Source organism: Bombus pyrosoma, linkage group LG6 (assembly GCF_014825855.1).
Source record: "Bombus pyrosoma isolate SC7728 linkage group LG6, ASM1482585v1, whole genome shotgun sequence".
In the NCBI taxonomy this organism is placed as follows: Eukaryota; Metazoa; Arthropoda; class Insecta; order Hymenoptera; family Apidae; genus Bombus; species Bombus pyrosoma.
In genome coordinates, this window is record NC_057775.1 from 15,297,530 (window position 1) to 15,324,815 (window position 27,286).

Below are 27,286 nucleotides of genomic sequence, written 5' to 3' on the forward strand. Positions count from 1 at the left end.
TCAATTAAAAAATACGAGAAAATTATCGTACTTTTAAACATTTCATTCATTTCCTACATTCCTTTTTATAGACGAATGCATCCACAAAGAGATAAAAAGTTATATTTTCTACTGGAAATATTACGTATAATTTTAGAAGCCGTATTCATTAAGAATTTTCTATTCTTGTTAATGAGTACTATGACCTCTCAAAGTCCCAGACCCTTACCCTTTCACACCCTACACAAAACCCAAGCCCTTTAGAATACCTTCGAAACGACTCTCCGGTGTAATAAACAAGCAACAAGTAGAATTCATTCGCAATAAAATAACTTAAAAGGTGGCCATAAAAGGATCATCTTCGACGAAGTTTTTTGCACCCAGGAAATCGATCAGTTTAAAGATTACAAAGTCAGTCGTTTAAATCAGACAGGGACGACCCCGAGTCATCTATAACTGAATCTCACAAACCTCCACCCATACATATGAAGGTAATGCTATGAAAAGAACGAACTGTCAAAGCCAACCTAACATCCTAATCCAGAAAATCACACCCAAGGGACAACATAGAAAAGAACCAAAGGTTCGAAACAAGCATTCTCGTCCTTTTATTAAAATATGGCTACTTTTCCTAGGAGGTGCATTCTCTCTCGTTAGAAAATGTTATAACGTTTAACCGAACCTCGTTGCTTACTTTAGTTTGCGTTCTTAATTATTATCGAGGGTCGAGCAATTAATTTTCAAATAACCAATTCTGCTGCCTGGGTTACCTTCCAAAGAACTTTTGCAATTCTGCGACTTGCAGTTTCAATCCAACGTTGATTGTTCCCTGCGAGCATGAAGACTTCTGTTGTCGATTGAAAGCAGACTGTAAGATCGATTCTTAGAAACTGTGAGAACTACGACAGGGTGAAAACAATAGAACGTATACGCATCGGTACCAAAGGAACATGTTTGTTATTAATACACCGCCAAATCTGTCGAATATAGTACAGCCTCGTTCGTTTGGTCACCGTATACACCTAGATGCGTGTACAATCAGGTGAGGCATAGAAACAGGGCAGCTGGTGGAAGGTTCGAGGCGAAGGGTGGGCTCTCCGCCGCGAAGGTTGGCCGAGAAACGAGCCGAACGGGAGACGTCGGGACGACGAGGCAACGAAAAAGGAGCGGGAAAATCGGTGAGAGACGGACGCAGAAGGGTTGTGGTAGAGCGAGACGAGATAGACGTCAGTACGAAGTACTCTCTTTACATCGGTTAAAAAAGGATAGACAGAGGGTGCGGGCAGAGGACAGAGACGGCGGACAGAGGGGTTAGCCAAGAGTAGGGGGTAAGAGAGAGTAGTATCGTATGGAGGGAGGGGAGGGTGGAGGGTGGAGAAGGACCTGCGCGCGAATTTCCCGCGTTCGCTCAACCTCATATTGATCCCACCCCAGTAACTCCCCGCATCCTACTACTACTAGGCTAGAGGGTTGAAGAGAAGAGGGGGTTGGCGGGGTAGGAGGGTGCCGTAAGGGTAGGAGGTGGGTGGTTTATCGGCGTATACACAGTACGAGGGAGAGGACGGCGAAGAGAATCAGAGGAACGCGAGGCTCCGGGTGGTCCAGCGCGAAAAGTCGTGTGCTGTTTCGAGCGTTGAAAACGCGTTCACGTAACAGAAGAATAGTTGGCCCTCACGGTACATGTATCGTTTCGTTCAATTTTACGTTTTAAATATCGCGATTATCGAGTTACCGATGTATTTATGCGTCTCGTGAATATCAATTAGTGTCGTGAACGTTGGTCCATCGTCGGTGATCGGGTCGATCCTCGTTGCGCTATATGTCTGAACGTGGTCGTGCGATGATTCGACGAGAGAGAGCCAGTAAGTTGGCGACGTGGTGCTAGATTGTCGATGCGGTACTCGCGACACCCTACTCGCCGACCTTCGTGATTCTCGCTCCTCCGGTGTCTCCGCGTCATCGATCCTCTTTGGGTGACAGTGATCGAGTCTTCGTTTCGGAAGGATGTAAACTGGTGGAATTTCTGGCGGTGGAGAATATCAAGGAAGAAACGGGAGAAGAAGAGACGCGCGAATTGGATCTGGAAGGAAGAAGGTGTGAACTGAGAAAGAGAGAGAGAGAGTAGTGGCCTGTGGTTTTTCGGGCTTGCTCGAGAGCAATCGTCGAGAGGTGATCTAGCCGTCGGATCGGGATTCGGATTCGATCCCTGATCGGTTGGGGAATAAAACAAAGGATCACGTGAGATATCTCTATCTCATTAGTCGCGCACTTTCTCCGTTCTTACGCACCATTGACTGCGGCATAGTAAAATGATAAAAGGGATCATCGGCAGCTGATCGATCGAATCGAATAGCTCTGACGTGTTCCTTTGATCGGTGGAAAGTGCGTTGTCCAACAGTCTCGAAAAAACAAATTTGCTTTGAGACGCTAGAGAATTTTCGTTTGCTCGTTTCCGCTGCAGGCTGCAAACTAGCGCGTCTTCTCGTCCATTTCATGTTCGGTACCCGTATATATCACATACATTCCTCGGCTATTGTACGTTACTTGTATATGTCGTTCGTGCATACTCGTGTACGTTATTTCTGTACGTTATTCGTGTACGTTGATAGTGTACTTACTAATGTCGTCACTCGCGTCGTCGTTTGACTCGTTCGATCTGCATCGTCTGGTTGTGTACACGTTCACTGGTCCTCCACGCGTTTTCACGTATGCATGCCGTGACCGTGCGCGACGACCTGGCTCTCGCGTGTGAGAACCTGGCTCGCGTGGCCTCTCCGCGTGTCGACGATCCCACCGCGACCGTTCTCCAGGCGTCTCCCTTGGCGTCGCGCCGTGGACGTCGACGGCGTCGCAGCGTCGCTGTTGGGAAATATGCGGGCGTGTTTTTCGTTTTTCCACCGCCGAAGATAATAATGCAGAGATATCGCGGACAGATATGAAACCTCCCAGCAACCGTGTTATCAACTCCATAAATTGAAACGTAGTGGAAAGACAGGATTACAAATGTCATTTGAAAAGGTTTATTTTGCATTTTGTGATTTTTTTCGGTTTTCTATGAGGTATACTGATCGTAATACTCACGCTAGCTCACGAAAAAAATTTTGTAGATATATCATATACCGTGAAACAGCTTGAAGTTTCATTGGCGCTTTGATAAGACACTGCCGTCATAATTATGTTAGTCAAAGAAACCAATTTGAAGAATGCAGTTGGTTAATTTGGCTACGTAAAGGTTCGTATTCGGCGGACGTGGTCGGTCCTAGAAATTTTTGAAATCTCGTTCAACATCGGTCTGATCTTCGTCGAATGGAAAACACCTCGATGGAAATAAGGTCCGACCGTGTGTGCAAAATGTGTCCGTTGTTTGCTGGTCGATCAGTTTGTCGATCGAAAGAAAACGATGGAGATGTCGATAGGTTGCAATAAGTATGGAGTACGGTCCTGACTGAATTGCATCTTTCAGTCACATTGCGCTTGTTAAGGAAAATTGTGCATCGGGGTATGGGATTAGATCGTTGGATATGGGTTTGTGGAAATTAGAGGAGCTCTCAAGAGTCTTGAGAACTCGTTTCACGTGCTTTTAGAGGGTAGAGCTATTGGATCGCAGGATTGATGGGAACGTCGTGTGCAAAAGGTTTTTGGATTGGAAAAGTGTGTTACCTATTGGTCGACAGAGGGGTGATTGCTTCAGGCAGCCGAGGAAAAGTGTGTTCCTTTCGATAGGTGTATCGATGTGTGTGGATAATACTAGTTTGGAAAACGGGCTTCCAAGTAATATACATAGATAGACTTGGTCTGATAAAATTTTTTAACTGTAAGCAAAAGATTTGCAACTATAAAAAAGATAACTTTCTTCTCTTGATATAATATGTAGACAATATAGATTATTATAAAAAATGAATGGAAATATTACTACTTATATCGTCCATAAATATTCAGACACTTGTAGAAAAATAAAATATACGCTTGAAGAATCGATACGACTACTTTCGGATTTTAGTTCGAAACGATTAACTAAGTTAGTGTAATGAAATTCGTGTACTAATAAACGCTAATATTTGATTTAATAATGTTCGATAACAATGTTCGGCCAACTGAATAGATAGAAAGCTTTCGATAAAATACTTGGAAGCTTTTATCTGATCGCGAAACAGAAAGGTGTTATTTAGGTGTAGTTTTCGAAAAACAACGAGCACATCGTGCAACTTTGATCTGTAACAAAGTAGAACGTATATTTACGCGAACTTTTCTCGCTCGTTTTGCGTCCTGAATTCAGTACGCCTACGTGTTACTATGCATTCTACATGGAATATGCGATTTTGTCACGGTTCATCGATTCCTTGTACAAAACACCTTGATTATATATACTTTCGTAAATTGTTTACCGCAGACAATTTCGTAATCAGATATTCTTTATCTGAACTCTTTGAAGCGACGTTTATGTCGCGAGACGTTGTTCCAACCTTTTCTTTTATTCTTCTTGAGAATAATATTATTATCTATAATTCTTCGAATGCTGCGACTAGCAATCACTAAAAATATTTCTTCCAGCAGAGTTAAGTAGTTAACTTTTATTCAGACAAATAACGCGATTGTACTTGTATTTCCTTTATTCTCATCGTACTTTAATTATCATTATCTATGTAAAATACGTTTAAATACACATTACATACTAGTTACTCGCAAGTATTAATCATCGAATCGGGCGTCTATTTTATTAACAACAAGAATAACAAAGTCTGTAATCAATAATAGTTGCTTTTTTGCTTATGAAGAAATAATATAGAAAATTACTAAAAATTGAATGTTAAAATATTCCGAGCTACAAAGAAGCTAAACAGAAAATTGACTGTGGATAAAATAACGAAATTTATTTCGCTTCCACGTTTCGTTTTACTCTACAAGTTTAGTCCGGTTGCACAGCAGTGAAACGACCATTCTATGTAGATACGTCTGCTCGTGGAAGATTGTTAACAAGAACTAGAAGACTGCCGTTATCGCGAAACGTACCTTCGTTCTTTTCTTCTGTCCAGAATATTTAGCGCTATGGGGTTGATAAAGTTTTCTTCTGCGTCAAAGCCCATTAAATGGCTGCAAGATCGTCACAATGGCGGTCTAATGGACCGACAGGGGAACTTCCATACGATTCGTAGAAAGATATAGGTTCGATTTAACGATCCATAATACTGGATAATGGAAACAGTGTATCAGATGGTTCAGGTTGTTTCGTTGACCGCGTAAACTTCATCGTCACAGCAATATAATCGCTCGCTTTTACCGTCGAGAGTAATATTCTCACTTTCAATGCAACGTGATATGTAGAATGAGTAGCATAACTGAACCAAAGAAGGTGCTTCACAGGGAAATTTATAATATCGTACAAAATAGGATGAGCGAGAAAAAAAAAATTGAGATAATGTCCTTTAGAGATATTGCTATGTTACTCACTGCAGCTGCAGAATATGTTTATCAGGAAAGTATGATCTTAGTTTCGCGTAAAAGTTCACTAATCGGAGAATACGCTTTGAATTCGCGTAGTCTCATAAATATTCGTATAGCAACAGATCGCACGTAAGCGAGCATCAAACCTATATCTGGAACTTGAAATGTCTGCTGGAAACTACTGAACGCAACTGGAATGAGTTTATCGCGACAGCTCGGTATAAACTCCGATGAAATAGTTGCAAATAAACATTTGCATCAGTAGATAGTATATTACGCTTTAACATGTTCCGTCCGGGTCGCGTAACTCAGGAGCACAAGAATTTGATATAAAAATATATATAATCTTGCACGTAATACGTGTAATATAAATATTGGAACGAAAGTTTTTCAAAAAACCAAACGAAATAAAATATAATTTAGCTCTTTGAGGAATACGGGGGAACCTGGTTGGAAATGATACGACGAAGATTATTGCGATAAAATATCTCGGAGTGTACCGAATCATTAACGACTACGAATAATCAATTTTAACGCTCAATCGTCATACACGCGTGAGCTCATTATTTTGAGAAAAATAGAGAATAATCTTTTTTCGATTCTAACAAAATTCGTCTGTGAAGGGATTAAAATAAAATTAAAGGAATTCGTATTGAACTCGCGCGTTAAAAACCAAAGGAGGAGAAGATAACGAGACGTGTAATATTAAAGCGTCCTTCGTTTCTCCATCTACTGATCCTCTTTTATGAAATTCTAATGATCTCTCGACCTCTTTTGAACTTCGTATGTTGGCAAAACTTGTTACCTCCAGCGCTACATTATTTCCCATTAACTAGCGGTTATATCGACTTATTGAAACTCAAAATTCTGTGTCGTGCTATAGAGTAGTTTCAGAAGCTTTTGTAGACACGGAGTTTGCTCGGTCAAACCGTTTCAATCGAAACTATTGTGTTGGTGTAAGGCAGATCCTGCTGCTTTGAAACCTCGAGCGCAAACAATTCCCGTTTCACTGGTTCAAAGTCAACTGGTTTCTGCGAGGAATCAGGTTGTATTCCTTCGCAGTCTTCTTCTTCGAAATTCGCACAGGATATTTTCGCCAACCTGATTTTCCGCTCTACGCGGGATTTATCGTTTTACTATTTTTTCGATGTAATACGATGCACAACTTTTTTTTAGTTTATGAACGTAAAAAGTGGTTCTTTGTGGCTTGAAATCTTACGTAAGGGATCTATAGCTAACGGTAGTATTTCAAAAACTTTTGCCTCGGATTAGGTCGTACCATAAGTAGCGCGGTTTCTTGAGAATCTAAAATGCTTTTGTTCTAAATTCGTTGCTACGTTAATCTTCTAAAATGCAGATGCAAAAGTTAAGGTTTAATGATGAGAAGGAATGATAAAAAAATGCTACAAAATATATTACTAACTAATTATAGACAAAATTGTCTATTTGCATTTAACACATAGGATATTCACGCGCAGAAACGATTCTGGTCATAGGTCAGGATAGTCCGCAGGTTGGAAAACAAAAACGAGCCCTTCGGTCCAGGAAGAGTCAACGAGTTGCACCATCGTCATTATCATCATCATTATCGTCGTCGTCCTCTTCATGTTCGTTCACAGTAGATAGCGAAACGTGCAACTTTCTCGCGGCTGGTATTAATTACCACACATCAGGCAGCGCGAAAATGATTAATAGTAATTACCATTGGTCGGCCAAAGCTCCGCTATTCTTTAAAACGACTCGATGATTAGGATCTGTTTTATGGTTGATCGCATGTTTGATCTTGGCATATGTTCTACGACAAATTCCAATAGTTTAGCAGCATAAGATCATCGAGATAAGGAAACAATTTCACAGTTTTTTTTTTTCATTTCTTTCATTTATTTCAATTTTTCGCATCATTAAGCATTGTTCACACAAGTTATTGGAAAAAAGCAGGCTTCCTCGGAATTTTTTACAGACCAAGTATTACATTTATTAAATGCAATTTATTACGAAAGAATCGACATTTCACTGTTTGTTAACATAATTTATTACAAACAGAAATATCTAAATATTTCCCAACATGGCTCACAAAGATATCAACATTTCAGTATTTAACACACCCTAGAACCATTTGAAACGAACTTCTGTTCTGATCTACAATGTGCAACATAACATTCGAACTACGTGGACACATGAATGATCGAAAACTCAGTCCTTGCAGTCAGTCCTCCGGATATGCACAGCTGGTGAGTTCGGTTTCTGGTGCACTCGAATGCATAACTATGACTCAGAATTCTCTCTGACGAAAGAAAGCGCGTTCTATCTTTCTCTCTCTAACGATCCGTTACCGGCAATGCGTGGATAAAAGTTTGATCTAAATGCACCGATAGAAAACGGATATGTATATGTACGTATATAGCTACATATGTGCGTCAGTCGTGAGATCGCGATAAATCATTAACCAGGCGTGTTTATTGGCTATGCACGAGCAAATCTCTGGCTGCCGGTGAATTTATGCTTGGGCCTGATCTCAATCGTCGATCGATCGATCGTGACTCGCAAATCGGGACCAACAGGCCTTGCGATCGGCCTTACCGCTTCTAGGAATCAATAATGTCGTGATTAAACATTTGTCGCGTGATTTTTACGCTTTATCAGTGACAATAAATCAAGTTTTACGTAACAAAGGCAACAAATAATACAAATATACTTTTGTATATTAATACGTTGCTTTCCGTTTTCCAATATCTTTACATCCTTTTTCTATTGCCTCGTTTTTACGATCGTCTTAGAAACTATGGTATAATTAGGAGCATTAAATTTTTCACATTTCCATGTTTCTAAGTTCGTCTTTAAAATCGTAATATAATTATATGCGTTTTGAAACACATTAGGTTTTATTCTGCTTCTTTTCCAATCACCGTAATCACTGTAATTGATATACGCGTAATAGCATATAGTTAATGCAGGGGAAGGAAAAGTTTTGATTTAATGCTACATTACTTGCACGAGTTACGTTTATAGCAATTTGTCTTAAAAGATATGAATAATATATTTAATACAGACGTACATGTATTTACACGCAAACGCAGAATTGAATATAATCCTCTAACTTTGAGAAATTACTATTCATGGCACGAGAGCTGGGGAATTATCTATCATAGGTAAATATAACTATAAAACTCGTAAATCCATTCGTACATATAGCAATAATGTTGTATTTTAACGTAATCCTTCACAAATGTCACTAAAAGATAAGGCATGTTGATATACAGGGTGATCACGAAACAGTGGCAAAGTTTCGTCGCGTTCAATTTTCCGGAGAAAAAGATTGAATTTAATTTCATTAATAGCCGTAATAAATTCATGGAAGGAATATTTGATAATATCGTGAATAAAAATGAACTATTTCCGAGACCAGTTGCGCACATTGCCTAAAATATTTAAATTTCACGATTACGCTATCGCAGTATCATCGATCTAATATAAAACTTATATAAGATATCGATAAAAAAAAGTTTCCCGGCCGATACAAGAAATTCTACCTAAAGCTTATACAAAATTGACACTGAAAAACTATCTATCGCAAAAAAGCTTTTCGTCACTGATACCAGTTTTTTCAACAGAGAAATCGGTTATCTCGACAGAAAAGATAAAAACAATTTGTCACGTTGCAATTTTTCAAATAAAACCTAAATCGACACGTGTAAAAGGAAACTTCCAAATAAAGATTCCACAGATACTATTACTACGTAATAGGTAAAACAAAAAGAAAGAAAAGAGAAATACAGTTCCTTAAGAAGAAACTTCCACGAATCGCCAATAATCGTGTTGAATGCAGCAAACGCGATATTCCATTCACTGTCATTAAATTCACGGTCGATGGAAAAAATTAGCATATAAACTAATATCGAAATAAATCGTATCACATGCACATGTTCGTGATATTTCACGATTCACATGCAATCGCATATCGTATACCAATCAAAAGCGACGATTTTCTGAAAATTGTTTTTACAGTATGAAAAATCGATACCGTCGTTGTATAAAAATCAGGATTGAAATTTTACTAGAAAAGATTATCTTTGTCACATAAAAGTCGATAGTGAAAAGTTCCTGAAATATTGTCGTCACATAAAACTCAGGAGTGCAAAGTTTCTGAAAATTTCCTTCGATGTGGCTGGCGTTCTATTTAGTTTCCTCGAAAATGGTCAGTTTTTCGACGGATCTCGTTTCGATTTTTCCCATCGGGCGCTCTACAGGTTGCGCAATGTAAATCAGGCCAACCTGCTGTCCAATATCGAGGTTCTGTCCACAGTGGGGAACACTTCCAGGCTATCTCTATTCACCCTTGACGAGCGTCCACGATAAAGTGCACGCGATACCACCTCTTTTCCGCGCAATAAAGCGATTTTTGCAAAACGGGGTGGCGGATAGTTCGCGTTCCTATCACAGGCTTGCGGAATGTGTGACGTTGCTTTCTCTTTTTCTGATTGTGTTCATAATACGTGTGTATGTTCGTACGTACACACTTCGTACTTCGTAAATGGACCAGGAATGTTTATGCGTGTGTGGGGAATTTAAAGATGTTAAAGATATGCAGAATGCGTGTAATATGCAAAAATATGTAAAATATTCAGCGTATAGTGCTTATTATGATATTTGGCAGATGAAACGAGTTTCTTATGTTTCGTTCCTTCGGTTGTGTTTATGAAAATATGAATTTGCATAAACGTACGCAATCTATTGATAGGTATTCAAACATTCTGGTTGAATTTGTAATATATACGTAAATTAATTTTATGAGTATACTAATTTTATGATAAAGAGAGAAAGAAATTGAACAAGTTAATTACAGGTAGCTACATGGAAGCTATAATGTCTACATTCTCGTTGATTCTACAATGTCTATCTACGATGTAGGCTATAAATTTTAAGGATTTCAAGTTATCGATAAATTTTAATTAGCCCTGTGATAAGCATTCGTTGGTTGAACGAATTTCTACGATGTATAAAACAATTATATAGAGGGAATTAATCAATATCATTAAATCGAATCCCGTGGGAAATGAGCAAGTGTTGGAATACTTGTGTACGTACAGCTATATGTATCTGAGTGTGTGTAAGGTTGATAAGGTTTTAGATTTATATGCATGCGACCGTGTTCGAAATAGTTGCGCTGCACGTGATAAGAAATCAAGTTCACAGGTCAGGCAATTTGTATTTGCGGATAGCAATGTTGCTTTGGCTGATTATTATCTGATCCTCTGCGGACATATGTTAGCGGACAAGGGTATGGTGAAAGCGTAAGATATCGGTATATGAAAGTTCGATAAGGAATTTGATAGAAAAGTAATTTTATTAAGTAGCTCTTTATCGCAGGTTGAGTCAAAAACTGTTGGAAGTTTATGGAAAAAGTTGGAATATCTTATTGAATCATCCCACTGTTTCTATGTATTGCTATTGAATCTTTTAACTTTAGTTTGACTTCGTGCTATTTTTCTTTCTATATTAGAACTAGGTTTTTTTTTTATTTTTTAAAGATCTTTTTCACATTGTGATATGTTTCTTTTCGCACTAGTGTATTAACTTTTATTTCTTAAATTTGTTAATCTTTGATTTAACTTAATACTTCAAACTTGTAGATACTACAGACTTATCAAATGATAAGCAAATAGATTTTAGTAATTTAAGGATAATCTGAAAATCATCAGACACCAAGTTGATCACTAAATGTATTAATCCCGTGAAAAGACTGTCTAGTTTCATGGCAACAAAACGAAAGCCGATGTTTTCCCAAATTAAGGGTAGTAGCTGCTTTCTAGATGCTCAAAGTGATGGCAGGAGAAGATGGTAAAAGGACATTTTTTTCTTGGTCAACGACCCAATCTTTTTTCCTTCGTGTTTGTTTCTTCCTGCTTCTCGTTTCCCTGTAATTTCGACTTCTAACGAGACGAATCATTTTTTTTCTCGATACCTTCGTGGCTTTTTTACCTTGCCTGATGGCTAAAGATGGAAAAGCACAGAATATAACGCAGAATGTTCGTGGACCGATTCGAATATCTTCTAGCGGAATTTTAGAAAGCGTTTTCTTACTTTTGCGTTACGATGTTCGTTACGAGAGCTTAATACCTCTTGCGGTACGTCAGCCATGTCTGAAGAAAGTACCTTAGTGCTTTATTTCGATACAGGTTTGAACTTATACGAAGTGAGTTACGAGAAACGTGAAACTTAATTAACTTTGGATCTGAAGGAACATAAAATATAATTTGAAGATCTGGATATCTGAAGAAAGAAACGTGGTTCTCCTTTTTCTTTTCTTATCTTTTTATCTTAGATACTAGTTCCATTTGTAATTATATATATTGTATTATTTCCTTTATTAATATATCATCTGTCCAATAATCTATATTATTCGAGTTAATAGAAAATATTTGTTTACAGCGTAGGAAACAAAGAAGGATGAGTATGAGGATTGTAAATGGTTACATCTAGCGAGAATAAAAAAGAATTTATTTATTTATTCGTAGAGTAATTAAGATGTGCCACGAACTAATTATTTTTTCAATAATTCAAGGTTTCATTACCTTTTTACATAGAATAATAAATTGCAGTAATTTACGAGGAAGTAACTACACGGTTCTATCTAAAAGAATTATACAACTGCATAATGTATTGTTATATTTACAGAAAGAGTTCTCTTTGAACCATTTACATTTCCTCTCTTGCATCCTCTCCCAATTATTATAATCACCAAATTATCCGTACCATTTACGCGCAAAAATATCTACACGTAACATCTATATATATATTCACTACATATATACACTATAATTTCTCTACAATTTCATTTAAATTATCTTATACGTGTTTCTTTGCGCCCTGAAATCCAACACTACTCTATTTGATCTCCTGTATCCGGTGACTCACCGTGTATAGACACATACACAGTCAATGATTCTTGCAGCTTTTACGCAGACTGGATGCAATCCTCTCACGTGCCGCAAATGCTACAATTTTCTCTTGCGTTCGTTCGTGACGCTCTACCGTCCAACGATTTTTCATCGTTTCCCTCTGTCCGTGCCACGATTCGCCTCCGTCACACGTCCACCTATGTACCTAAACGAAATTGACGATTCGTCGCCTTCGCTTTTTCCTCTGTTTTCTCTCTGTCGCTGTCGTTTCCTTCATTTTCTTCTCTTTTTTTTACCATTTTTTTTTCTCCAGCCTTTTACTTCTGATTTTCCTACTCTTTTTTTCTTACACTGCCACTTACTTTCTCAGTTGGTCCATTATTTCTCTTTTTTTCCCCCTTATTTCAACTCTCAATCTCCATTCCATCTCTTTCTCTGTCCTTGTTCCCTTTTCTTTCACTTTGCCTTTTTCCTTTCTTTCACTCGCCTTCGTTTCCTTTGTCTCTCCTTTTATCCGCCTTTTCTTTCTCCTTCCATTCGTTCTTTCTCTTTCCAACATTACCATCAGTAAATCATTATTAGTACACTTGAAATAGGCGAATGGATATTGTCATTACAAAACGAAGACGATACTCGTCAATTTGCGTGTATCATAAACAACTGGTTAAAAAATGTACATAAGACGCAGAAACATATGAAACAGAAATTCAGGGTAGAAGCTTTACTCTATTTAGATTACATTTCTTTAATCGTCCTCTTAATAATACGAATTCGCAAAAAAATCCACAGTCTAACTACAACTAAAACCAGAGTACAGTACACATTAAAATAATTCGCAACATAAGTTTATATCTCGGGGGTCTTATTACGAACATGTTTTATTAAACTTCATATTGAAAATCACCGGTCTCGTAACTTGTGGAACGTACGTCTCCTTATCTCTTCATTTTTTCCACTCAACCCCTGTAGCTATCTCTCCATGGTTTTCCAAGGAAAATGTCTTGACGCAGGTATTGCACGAAGTTCGTGTCGTAGAGACCATCGTTGTCGTCGTCGCGAGTAAAACACACGGTTATGTTGCGCGCGATTTACGATCACGTACGCGTCTACAACGACGGCGACATCGTATCTCCGATAATTTCGCCAAGCAGCAAAGCACCGGATAACTTTATCGTACGCACTTCTGGAATCATTCCGTTTGAACACGAAACACGGAAGCATTCGCGTAATGGCTATTCAGCTTAGCTTGGATTTAACAGGACTTCGGAATGAGACTCGGATTGGAGAAGGATATATAGAAGAGACGCTTAAGTTGATTATTCGAATGGAATGTTGTTCGAGTGGAAGAAAGTTCTTATGGGATTGTGTTATTCTTTAAAGAAATTTTTATTTTTATCCTTGAATATATGGATAGTTGTTAGCGTGATTTTCATTTCATCGTATAGTACGATACGTAGCGCTATATAGGATTTATTTGAACGATTGGGATTTTAGAAAGTGTCTGGAGAAATGACTAGTTCGAAACGATGAGTATTGTTGCTTTTGTATTCTTGGATAATTTCTTAAATCTTATTGTTCGAATATTTTTACTAGATCTATATCTACGTATAGTTCGGTATTACTGGTGGATATAAATCCTTTTGTTCGTAAACATAAAAATATTCTATCCCCAAATCTGCTTCCACGCATAGTATTATAATTTTATTCCCTAAATAATCACCTTCCTCGGCTTGTTACGTCAAACCTTCAATACAATTCATTTTCACAATATATTTTTTCGATTCAATACATTTCATTGTTCCCATGGTTTTACATTACATTACGATCCTATAATTTAACTTACAGAGAAAAACAGCTATCCATCTCGCGTGATAAAATGTCCTTTAATACCAATATAGATTGCCTTTATTATCCAATATCGTTTCGATCTGTAAAAAATACTTGCCTCTAATACCGGCAAACAGTGACAACATCAAAATATCAGTTAACGTAATCGCATCGTAGAAAGTAAAACAAAGGCCATTGTTTGTTATCAAGAATAGTGGTTTTTCGTGTCGTTTCTACGTCGTTTCTGCCCCATTGTGCAATTTCTTTCCCTCGACCTACTCGAGAAGGCTAATCGCCGTCTGAGCCGTCATTTCCACAGCCACGCTCGTTTCACCCCTTATCAGCGTGTCCGAATCGCGTCCAACTTTATCTTCACGGGCTGCGACGCCATTTTCCCGTTGGTTGGCCTCTGCGAGGCGGCGAAACGCGACAGCGAGCTCCTGACGCTGATTAATAGGGATTATTAAATTACAAATTGCGGAGGTAACCGGCGACAAACAATGAAAGTTCACCGGTGACGTTACAGTTAAAACGCTCCACGTCGTCAGGTGAATCGATCGTGATTCGATACGTCGCGCACGATTAACTTTAGATTCGAGGCACGTCGTATAGTTTCTTTCGTGATATTATAACATTCGTTACAACATGCAGTAATATAATACTTTTAACGAATATCTTCCAATCGAAGCGTACGATTATCTGAATAAAAAAGTAATGGTACTTATTATATTAGTTGTTGTTGTGTATCTTTATTTCTTTATCAAGGTATCGTTGTATTTTATTAGAACCGCTCAGAGACATTATATTGAATGTAAGAATTTTTTTACAATTTTCTTGAAATTATCGCATGTATATAGCATTTTGTTGAAGCACATAAACTCGTGCAAGTGGATAACTCGTTTCTGAGAAGCTCGATACTAATCACATATGAAGATAAAATTGTGGAACTCATGGAAAGTGACTTGATCGGTTTTATTTCTGAGAAGTTCGTATCACCGTAGTAATTACTTCGAAGTTCTATATCTATTCTATTATTGAAATTCTCTATCAGAACCAGGTATTCAGTCTGCGTATTATATTATACAGTATATTACACATTACACAGTGTTATACATAATATACCGCATACATTTAACAATAATATACGTATTACGTAACTCTTACATGGCTCATTTCTTAGCTTCGAACAACAAGTTACAGCACTAACAGTAACAGCGCACCAACACCCCCAAATTACTCACCTCTTTAAAACCATCCTCAGAAACGTTTAAACAATTCCACAAAGCCCATTCATCGAGTATCCCTTCAAAGTATTATATATATGTAACGAGTAATTTCGAAGCACATGTATGCCAGATTATAGCCGGTGTGGTCCGAACCATGGCGGCCTCTGATACCGATCTGCCGTGGAATCTGCGTCGCTTCCGAGATAGGTGGGTACAAGAGGAAGCGAGCCGGTCGACTTCGTTATTACTCGATTATTGGTGTTGCAGGGGTAATCTCGTCGGTAACCTCGCAGCTCTCGCACTTAGCACTTACGTGGCGAACGGTACACGCCAATAACAGCTGACCCCCATCCGGTAACCCCACTTAAAGTCCACGCGGAGAGTAGCTCTGGTCAGTTCAGTCCGTAAAGGCATCGGAGAAGGCGAAAGAATTGGAAAAAACCAAGGTATCCGAGAATCCAGCGTCTCGTAACGAACGAATGGCCTCGATAATTGTAACTCTGCCTCTTGACGTCTGGCAGCTAGCGAACAGTCGGCTTAATAGAAAATCCTGGACCTTCGTTCCCATTTCGATTTATCGATGTTGATATCGGGACAGATAGCGGCTCCACGTGTGCTCGTAGTTTCTTGCGGAAGAAATGAAGAAATAGAAACTTGCGAAGGGAAGGTGGAAGGCTGATATTTATGGATAAGGTGGAAGGTCGGAGATATTTCGGATACTCGAATCCAGGTTATAGATACTTGGTTGGCGTCGGGAGGAAACGTTTGCGAATTAGCTGATTAGGTTACAGGAGGTAGATTATATTGACAGGAATCTTGTGTGGCTTGGTTTGGTTGCTTTGTGTGTCTTAGGGGCTGAGGTTAATTCTCAAGTATCGTTACCGGGTGTCACTGTGAACCTTAGAAGGCTGACGCGAATGATATCGCTGTAATATATTGATAATAGCAAATATAAAATACTCTTTGAGAAGAATATATAAATGAAAATTGAAAAATAACGTAATTGAATATGCAGAGATATTAAACCTGTTTGTACAGAAGGGCAGCGTTTAATTATTATTTAGCGTTTTCATTTAATTAAAATTGTAATTAGATTACATTTAATGTTGATCCCGAGTAACGCAGTCGGAAATTCCAGGAAAGATACGGAGGAGAAAAATGGCAAATGTTATAGCAGCTGAACATTGTTCCAAACCAACAGTTTAAGCGAATCCTTGGTGCTCCGTTTCACGGCTAGAATATTAAAAAGCTAGAGATCGATATCGTAAATTGATGGAAAAGTAGTTGCAAATGACATACATATTGCGTTAACACAACTCCACGATATTCACTGTATTAAACAACAACATATATGGAACAAAGGCACGACGATGAAAACGATAACCGGCGCGTTTCCCTATTAATTAATCTGGTGTATCAAACGTCCGGGGCGTTATTATTTCTAGAGACAAAGCTTATCCTTTCGCGGTACCAAGTTTCTCACTATTGAGTGAAAATTTTTCGTGCTTACCAGCTGGCATTGTACACACCGTGGTGTTCTTTTCAGCGTAGCGGAGCGTGGAACAGTTCACTTTTCATCGTATCTGTGCCGAAAGAAAAGTGGCCCTGGTAGCCGAGCGCCGAGCTACCTAGTTTCCACGCCCTTTAATTACCGCCGCACCACGACTAGTCGCGCCACACCGAGTGAAGTTGTCATTACGGCTGCTAAAGAGCCGTCTATAGTGTTGTGTGGTCCCTTGCTACATTCTGTTCTCTCCTCTCTCGCGGTAAAGGTCGTCAGAAACGTCGAGAAAAAGCCATTGTCCAGTTCGAGATCCTTTGTTCGGGCCACTCAACCGGGCCTGTGTCCACCTTTAACAACCAACTCGGCTTCGTCATCGGGGACATCCTGCGATTCTCTTTCCCGGTCGGTAACCACGCTCGAATGACAGATACACGGGCGTGATCCATCTTTGGGCGTTAACGGGGAGATTGATGCTTAGCTTTTTCTTCACTCGTCGTTAGCGACGAGATAGGTTAATTTGTCTGAAGGTAGGCTAGGGTATATTTATCTGTACCTTAGGTTAACTACGTTTTTACATTCTGCTTAACGAGTCGAATCAGCAGGAGATGAAGACAACTGATCTCTAGTTGTCGCGCGATGCTCCAGATTGATAGTCGGTAGTCGTTAGCGAACTATGATCTTTAGAGATGATTTTGCATCATTATGGAATACATTTAGCTCGACAGCTGATGGGTATATTTCTCCAATCTAAGAGGATATATTCAATCTTGCTATTTAAGGGGTTCGCAGTAATTTGAGTAGCTTTCTATTTCACAATATCACAGGATTGTGAATGCTAGCCTATTTATAGTACTGTTTCAATTATTTCCTCGCTACCATTGAATTTATGAAACTTAACCTGGCGCGATCAAAAAATTCTGTAACCCCAGCCGTATTCCCTCTCAAGCTATCTAAGAGCGAGGGAAATCGATTCAAGTAGTATAAAAACGTGTTCCACCAGACGCGTACAATGTCTCCCTGGCGAAGGTAGAAACGGCTGATTCCCGTGGGCGTTCTAGGCGTTCCAGCTCTCTCAACAGTTTGTGAAAACGATTTAGAAACGCGGCTGAATCGCACAAAGGAAACTGTGGTGCGTTGACCGTCCTTTCGAGGCCCAGACACCGTTGCCCTTGGAATTCCTTTCACGAATACCTGCGCCGTCTTTCTGCACCGAACATAAAGCAAGGTAAAGCTCTATAAAGCGGGTATAAAATTCGTCTGCCGCTGACTCGTTTGCGAATAGGTAATCCGTGGAATAGGCGTTTTTAATTGCCGCTCGCTTCCAAGGACAACGGTGAACATCCCCATAGGGAACGAGCAAGCGGGCCTTTAAACCTACTCGGTTTATTCGTCCGTACGTTTACTTCGACTGCTTCTCGAACATTAACTCGAATCAGATAGGGGTTTCTGCTTGGTTCACCGATAGTCCAGAGAATTCCTTTTTTGTAGAGTTTTCGTTACTGCGTGGGTTTTGCAGAAATATATATACATATACGTGTTACAATTAACATGTGGTTGGGGCAATTGAACGTTGACGGTGGATCGTGAAATATCTCGTTTTTATGTGTCTCTTGATAATCGTATACCGAAAGTTTGCTTATCGCGAGGTAATGTAATTTTTGCTTTCGTGTTATCCGGCTAGTGAGTTTCGTGATAACCGCTAACAAGAAATCTCTGAAACTAAACAGTCAACGTCTACATTTAGCTTCATTGGAAAAATGTAGTATTACGTTTATCTAATTAACGATCGTTGAAAGTCAGAGAGGTTTTCCCGAGTGCAATTAAACGGTTGCAAATTCAAAGATGTAAGGAGGAAAATATGAAAACACATGGATGCTAAAAATAGTTTTACAAACTTCTTCTTAATTGCGAAAAATCTCATTACAGTTCGATGCTTTGTCATTGAACTTCATTTTTTCACTGATCACTTTTATTTATAAATGTTCATCAAACCAATTGTACAGATTGAGAGACGAAGAAAGCCAATTAAAGAGAAAACTAGTACTTTCCAATATTGTGACCCGAAGGCGAATTCTTCAAACGCTCCCAACCGTCGCTAAATCAAGAATCGTAAAACTTAATGATATTTACGGATCGTGTAAGATTGGTAGGTTCACGAACTCGTTGTTTATCGATCGTTGTGGACACTGAGCGATTTCTGCGACGCTATATAAGCTGAATCCACCCACGTTCGACGAAAGAAGTTTCGAGTTTCAGTCGATCTCCCGTATGTGGAATAAAAAAAAAATCGTTAGAGATGCAGCGACGTCTGCCTCGTCTCTAGCATGTTATATGCAAATTTTCTACCTTCTGTCTGTGCCGACCAGCGTCTGGGATGTGAATCATGCTAACGTCTCCAGTTGCAAACCGGAAATACATCCGATGCGGCGTTCGAATAAAACATGTGAATTTCTTTCGGACTTTTGGTTTGTCTTCAGTTTGCAAGTTATATTATCATAGCGGTATAAATAATTAATAAACATTCGTAGGTTGTCGTAGATTATTTAAACGCGTGGATAATTGCAAGTGGAGGGTAATTCTGATAGTTTGTTTCGATTTATTTCGAAACGAAATATTGCAGAAGAAATAAAATCACGTTATTTCTTAGGAAAATGAAAAGTGTCAAAGTGGTCCATATCGATGGAGAATTTTTATTGCAATTTGAATTTTTTCACTTTATCTCAAAATCTTAAGAAACTTTTTATTAATTTTTATCCTCAAAGCTTATGAATACAACGCGTTACGCTGTTCTTAACTTCTCCTTTATATTTTTATAATAGTACAATTAGGAACTTTCTAAAGTTTGAATATCCTAATTATCGCCTTGATAAACTTGTTCGACAATCTTAATTATCGCCTTGGCAAACGTAATAGCCTTGGTTACTCAAGTTGCATAGTTGTATAACAATTAGACCGCAGCCAAACTCTGTTGCTACTCTTGCTAAAAATAGGACGTCGTAAAATAATTTCAATCGTCGAATCTTACGATAAATCGACTTTTTGCTTGATACCATTTACTACTTTTCCAATTGAATTTTCAATATATTATATACTTACAATTTGAAATATTCGATTTAAAGAACAAGCAAATAAGCTATACAACGAGATGATTAAAACCAGTAGCTCGAATCAGTTGCTTGCAACTACCTTTTATATCAATTTCCCGGTTTACAACTCACATCAGCGTAAAGTAAGTATATATTGTTGCTTGCCTGATTAACCAAATTTTATTCTTATCTTCTTATCTTCACGCACATAATCACGTAAAATCGCTTCTTGTATCAGTCATGTAAAAAATACATAGTTCCATCAGTTGAAGCTTTCAGTCACGTTCACTCGATATAACTTCATCCCATCGATCTATCGGTGAACAAATATCATAACACAGTCGTTCATTTTATTAATATGTACATATCTTTATTTGAATTTGGTATAAATTTTGTATTATTACCGCCGGTAGTTCTAGCGTTAATACAACTGAAGATCCCTATATGCCCTTACATATATCAACACATAATATAATAGCGTTTGAAATAAGCGTGAATTACCATGAGTAAAATATACAATAATCGTGCAGTATATTTTTATCTTCTTGATATTACTTCAATACGTTGAACAAAAGATTTAAATTAAATGATCAAAAATTTCTCAACTAGTTTCTGAAAATTCCCTTCGAGATATCTACAACGTTTCGAACAATGGTGTTCCACTCGACCAATCTTTGAAATCTAAACGCGTACCAAATAGGTAGCTTCCTATTTCGTGCTTACAGCGTCTAATCTTCATAGCGAGAATGAACTTGTCCATTTCAATGCAGCGTTCACGCGTATCTAAAATATTGGTGGAACAATGAAATACGACAGGGTCCCTCCGTTAAATCTCGAGGTTCGTTCAACGACGCGTAACGAAGCAGTTTCACGCGATCTAGCGCTGTCCGGAATCATAATCGCGATGACAAGGCGGATCTCTGATGGCCACTCGGATTCCTATTGTTCAGGGTGCGTGGAAGTCGCGTGCAGCCTGCGACGAGTACCTAGAAACTGTTTAATCCAACCGATGTTCGTGAAATTATTGATGATCGATGACGTATGAACTCGAGGAACAATTTTTAGATATTATGTTCGTAAAACTGGCTGGTTTGTTTACCCTAATCCTTTTAACAGAGATTCTTTCAATAATGAACTAATTAATAGCAATTAAAACTGAAGAAATAAAGGTAACACACGATACGATAATATCGATTATAATGTGTTAAAATTTGAAAAAATTAGGTAAACCCTTCGTGCAACCACCTAAGTGGCATTTCCTCTTTATATTTCATTCCTGCGAATTTGTATTTTTATCGAGAAAGATTTTAAACATTGAAACTTCGTAGATCGATCTAAGCAAAATTCTACTTTTGAATTTCTCTTTGAATTTGTGTCCTCGAAAAAGTTCGAGGTATTTTAAAGTTTTAATGTTTCAATGATAATTTCGAGAAGTCTCAGATATGCCAGAAAACCTGTAACAACCCAGCAGTCTTACAAAACGTTGCTTCGAGATGTATTAGACTTTGTGGTTTCGTAATCCTGATAGGTTTAAGGCTTGTCCAGATTTCCAGACAATTATCCGCGGACACGTGTCCACGGACAGTCAATATTGGCAAGTCTTTTGTCTTCCGTTGAAGTGGAACACAAGAGACTACGTCTACAAGACACATTGTCTGTGAGTCTAGAGAAGCCTTTACAAGTCTGAAACGCCATTTATATTTCCTTGCAGAGTGTATATCTCGAAACATGAATAAACACGAGACCCTCCTAAATCAATCTGTACTTCGAGAAGATCGAGAGTGAACGGAAAGTCGCGTAATTACGTGAAAGTCTAAAAGCACGCGAATCTGTTGGTTGGAAGCTGTCTCTTCTTCGTAGTCTGGTTGAACGAGTGGCGAGAGAATCGAAAGGCGTTCCAGAAACGTAAAAATAGTCACGGGCATATTTGTGTGATGATTCGATGTACGACGGAAGAGAATTCAAGGGTCAAGTTGCTGTTTTATGATTCCGTCCCGTTTCTCGAAATATCCACGTGAAAAGGAGGGAAAAAGGAACGATCGCGGGCGTAGCGGTTCTTTCAAAGAACGAGCACGTGAAAGATAAAGGTTGAGAAACTCGACGTCGATTGCCTCAAATGGAAGAACTAGCGTTTTCATCCGATCAACGTCATCCGATATCTGGACGATAAGTCAGCCAACTGAACGACCGCGAGAGCTGTCTCGTCGGATTGTCCCCTCGAGATCGATCGATTCGTCTATTTTTCCTTGGTTTTTCGGTCGTTTGAAAGATCGCGAGGCTGGATTGTGAGAAATGGATGCCTTGGAATTGCAAGCAGCCCTGGTGAAGCTGGATCCAGCCACCACGGTGACGCCGATCGGCTCGAACGTGAAAATGCTGCCGGCTCATCATCGTATCGCGTTCACGGTCGATTTGGATGAGAACGATATGACGTTGGAAAACGCGACGCAAAACGATGAGAAATCGAACAACATGGCTATGCAGACGAACAACGCCTCTAGAAAGCTTCACAACAATTGCTCGGCCCAGCTGACCGTACCGGGCCATCAGAATCATCCTAACAACCGGCAGATAGAGGTGTCCAAGTGCGAAATGGCGGAGGTCAGGTGACGCCAGCCTTGCTACGACCTTATCTTTTATCACACTTATCCACCGCACAGGGGCAGCAAGCATCATGCTAAGCATCACGCTAAGGAGAAGAGACATCATCATCATCATACAATGCATCATCAGCATCATAGATCTCATGTGGTGAGTCAGTGCGTTCTATTCGTGCGTGATCGTACGTTGTTTTACTATACATTGGGCAGGTCTCTTCTTTTTCGTTTTCTCGATCGCGAACTGTCCATGTTTGTGTCTATTGTTTGGTAGAAAATGTCTGTTTCTGTATTTCCTCTTTTTTCCTAACTCTTCTATAGTCTTTGGAATTTTTTTATTTAAACGTTATTTACGACTAAATTAATTCTGTCTCATATATTCGATACTGCTGTTGTTTAATTGAAAGAATTTTCTTTTTTTCTTTTTCTTTTTACGTAATACCGATTTCGTTTGATCGGAAAGTTTTCTTATATTTATGCAATAGTAAAAATGTTCTCGTTTTCTTTTTATCCAATAGCGTTTAGTTAGAAAATCTTCCAATCCAAAAAGAAACGGATCGTTGACGTAATATTCAAGAAAGAAATTCGAGCGATTTTATTTTGCAAAATTCGAAAAGTTAGAGAGAAGGAAAACGCAATTGGGTCAAAAGAATTTTAAAAAGCGTAACGGGATTAAGTTCTTTCTTTTATATTAGGTTTTCTACGAACTCATCGTGTAAATTACAAAATGATCGACGAAGGATTTTAGTACAATTGGAATCGTTGTTTCGACTAGTTGTTTAAACATGTCAGTGTTACACTATAGTATAATTATTTTTCGATTCATGTATTTATGTCTATGTAGATGGATTATGTGTTACTAGGGCATGCATGATATTCATCGTGTAGTGAAATCATATGGTTAAGCATTCAACTGCTTTTACTTCGCGGTACTGTTATTATAGCGAAAGCCAAACATTTTAGTCGTCATTACAACATCTAATCGTTAATAATTTTCCTTTAGCTACATCGTCATGCTTCTTTTCTGCATTTCATAAAATTCTATCTTATTTCATCTTAATATTCTTAATTCTTAAAATTCTATCTCATTCGAGTATAGTTCAAGGTGAAAAATTTTTAAATGAAAAATCTAGGCTAATCAGAGTAAATAGGTTAAAGTATAAAATACCGTTCGTATGATTCGACAAAGGTTGAGAAATTAAAGGACCGTGTTTCATAAGTAGATAAATGATTTTAAGCACACAAAATCACTAGCCTGGATTATGGGCTCTGTAATATCATTGATGGAAAAAGTGTTCTTTGTCATTAGCGTCCATTAACGTTTCAGCCATGTCCATTTCTGTTACGTAAAGTTCGTTACATTAAAACGTGGCCAAAGAAAAATTACATTCTCACATCAGTATATATTTCGTGTATATGTTTTATGTACAATATAGCGATAGCAACAGAATGAAAAGAATTTCTGAAGTTTATAAATGGAGACGGAAATTGAAGTATTTTAAGACCGATTTCTCGTTTATGAATCATATATTCCTCTCGTATATCTTCTTATTATTACTGACCTCTTATTTGCGTTCATGCATTTTTTAACGCGTAACGTCATCGCCATTCGATTGGAAAATTTCATTAAAAAGTGAGCAAAAAGATCTCGCTCGAAAATAGTCGTAGAAATCCAACGCCGTCTTGCGAACAGAAGATTCATCTGCAACAGATACTACGTTATCATCTATCCAGATCGATGAATTGTCCAGAAGATTGATGACGAAGTTTGCAACTTCGTGATGAATATAGGAACTCGCAAATAACGTCCGCGTATATTTATTGAAAGACATTTCTAGCGAGTTGGTAATATCGGTCAAGTGTCAAACTTTATATATCGTGCACCTTAACGATTGAATTGAGAGAATCTCCAGAGAATAAGCACTCAAAATCTGAGTCAAGGTTGTCGCAAATGATCTTACCTTTAAATAATTTCACACCTTTGATTCAGTACTTACCCCTTTCAATTCAATTTTTGAAAGTGTCGTAATATCAGCATAGTTGCGACGTTAGTACTATACAATAAACGTCTAACGTTTAATTTCTCAAGGATCAAATGATCAACTTCGATGGAGTTAATCAACTTGTCGTTTAAGTGACTCAATCGGTAATGAACAAATGTTTGTCATGACGCAAGAAAATACGGTACTGAAAGTTCCTTTGGAAAACAGAACGCTGTCTAAGTAACTCTGCGTCAGCCTCTGGTGTTACTCAAATTTGAGACGTCGTTAGATTTCTTCGAGTGACAATTACTCGCGAGGAAAGCAACACGTAATGGGCCTATCGCGAGTCACTTAGCCGCTCTAGTGTCGGACTATCACCGATGCTAGCCGCGGTATGAGCATTAATGGACGTATTTCCGGGACACGAGGTTGGCTAACGTAAATGAGACGAGATAGAATGGCCGTGCACTGTGACCTGAATTTCTTTAAGGGCACGAGTTCGAAGGGTGATCGTTCACGTAGACTCGTTACAGTTCAAGAACAGGGACATAACCCATTTAAGACCTATTTCAGTTCAGAGGAAACTATTGACAAGTACATCGCTGAAACCGCGTTCAATTGCATTCGTGCAACCATATAAAGGAATAGTAATTACTGAACGATCTTTCTTTTGATTGCTCGGATTATTTCTTTATTGCTGACAGTGGAAATTTCGTACTAATTTAATTCGCTCTAATCGATGGTCTAATCTGTCGATGGTTAATATTCTGCAATATTGGTAATTTCATTGGGGATTTTGGTAATCTTCGTTTATCGGACAGTTCCTATGAAGCTAATATCTTCTGATTGTATCAGGTTGTCCGAAAAGTGTCTTTCTTTTACAGTTTTTTACAACAACGCATCTTTATACAAACGTGAAACCTAATCTGTCAAACGTTGTGACCTTTATCTTGATAGAACAAAATGGATCATACGTAATTCGATAAAATAATATAAAACGAAAAATGTTGTGGATCCATTATTTCCTTATAAAACGAAAGAAACTTTTCGGACGACCTAATATTTGTCACCGTTGTCAAGCAGTGATCTTGAATGTTAGATTTTTTGGTCAATGATCAATAGTTTTGATCGTGATTATCGTAATTTGAAGATGTAAAGCTATGTAGGACGCATATAGTGGTCTTATAACACTCGGTCACTCTGTTCACGAATAGAAGTTACTCTAACTAAATCTTCAATTAATTCAGCACGAAGGTTAAGTAACAAATGAACTTCAACCGCAACTGACTAGTGACGCTAGAAAACTCATTATCTAGAAGCTTCTCTATTCTACAAATCTATTATACAAACCTTTTGTATGCGTACATAAATCAAGTCATTCGTCAGAAACAGTATGGTACATACATCATGTTGAACGATACACAATTTATCAATTTAATTGCAAACCTCCAGCTTTCTTTATTACGATATCGTATTTGCTTGCATTTAACAATTATTTTCCAAATATATAGATCTACTATAACTTTATTTTTTCCGTCAATCAAAAGTATTAGCTCTGGACCCATTTCCGTTAACTATACGTACGTTAATAATACAATTTCATAATAAAATTTCATCCCGTTTTTCTTCGTCACTCTGTACATTTCACCATTTTTTGTTTAACACGAAACGATAAATTCAATACAAACAAAATATTCGACGAAACTCGAATGTACCTAGTAAATATTTCAACGATCATAAACCAGAGAGATCACAAGAAATACACGGAGCACGATATATCGACGAGATCATACCAGTGGTTGGGAAAAAAGAGGGACACGGACTAGACGATCGGCTATCACGCGAAACGCGTATCAGTTTTGTTGCGCGAACGCCGGTTTGCCTGAAATCGAAACCCAGTTCTGTTAGGTCGCAAATATTGTTGCATTCGCTTTTGACAAGCGGCACCGTTAAACCTTCGTTGCGGCAACGTCAGACGTGATTCATATCTGCTCGACATTGAGCCATTGGCGAAACGTTATACTCTTATTCCGGGTGTAGCTCCCAACCTGCATAAACCATGCAGAAAGCAGAATTACTTCTGGTTCCAATGTTACTCCGCTTACAGGAAATATTTGCAGACGCTTCACGTTTTTTCAACGAGGCTTGTTTCTTAATGAAGCCTTTAAGATTTCTTTCCGGAATGGATATATAATTTTTATAATCGTATGAAATTATTTTTCCAGTCCCCTTACATAATTACCACTTCATTTAGGTTTCCAATAAAAAATTTAAAACATTAAGGATTATTCGCTTGACGACGAGCTACGGTTAAGTAACTTAAAACTTGTACGTGTATGTAGCTTTCGCATTTGCTGTGTCTCATTAATCGCTTTCCTATTTATAGAACATTGTAATCCGTCGAGAAGCACTGAATTTTCAAACAAGTTGGGATAATCGATCGTTTGTGTTTCCACGTGCGTGTTTAAATAGTCTACATAGTATGTCCACATTAGGGGGATTCATGTGAAATTGTTTTTCGGCCTGTTGAACATAAGAGGATGATATTTATCGCTAATATACGAGGAAATATTTAGCGTTCGCTGAATTGTCTTTTAACTATTCTGTCACAGAATGGTCGATTCGATATTTCTCTCTACTTATTATCAATTATACTGAAAAAAAAGAATACATGTTCGAATAATTCTGCAAAAGATACAAGTATCGTTTAAATGGAGAAACAAAATTCTACGGTATAAATCTTC

General features: G+C 38.3%; 2 protein-coding genes across 8 annotated transcripts in view; both read left to right on the forward strand.

Annotated features, from left to right (window-relative positions):
* LOC122568329 (probable serine/threonine-protein kinase dyrk2) overlaps window positions 1-27,286 on the forward strand; it is a 270,663-nt gene that overhangs the window by 98,332 nt on the left and 145,045 nt on the right. The window lies entirely within an intron of this gene.
* LOC122568338 lies at window positions 1,549-27,054 on the forward strand. Of its 2 annotated transcripts, none has more exons than XM_043727979.1 (3): window positions 1,549-2,073; window positions 21,675-22,714; window positions 26,929-27,054. In XM_043727979.1, the coding sequence occupies exon 2, from the start codon at window positions 22,256-22,258 to the stop codon at window positions 22,571-22,573; it is 318 nt and encodes a 105-aa protein (XP_043583914.1). In that variant the 5' UTR covers window positions 1,549-2,073; window positions 21,675-22,255; the 3' UTR covers window positions 22,574-22,714; window positions 26,929-27,054. The 2 variants fall into 2 exon arrangements, with proteins under 2 accessions (XP_043583914.1, XP_043583915.1); XM_043727980.1 differs by lacking the exon at window positions 1,549-2,073 and adding an exon at window positions 2,169-2,217.

What these genes read in the sequence shown, in the direction of transcription:
- LOC122568338 (XM_043727979.1), top strand. Translation starts at nt 22,256, where the DNA reads ATGGATGCCTTGGAATTGCAAGCAGCCCTGGTGAAGCTGGATCCAGCC.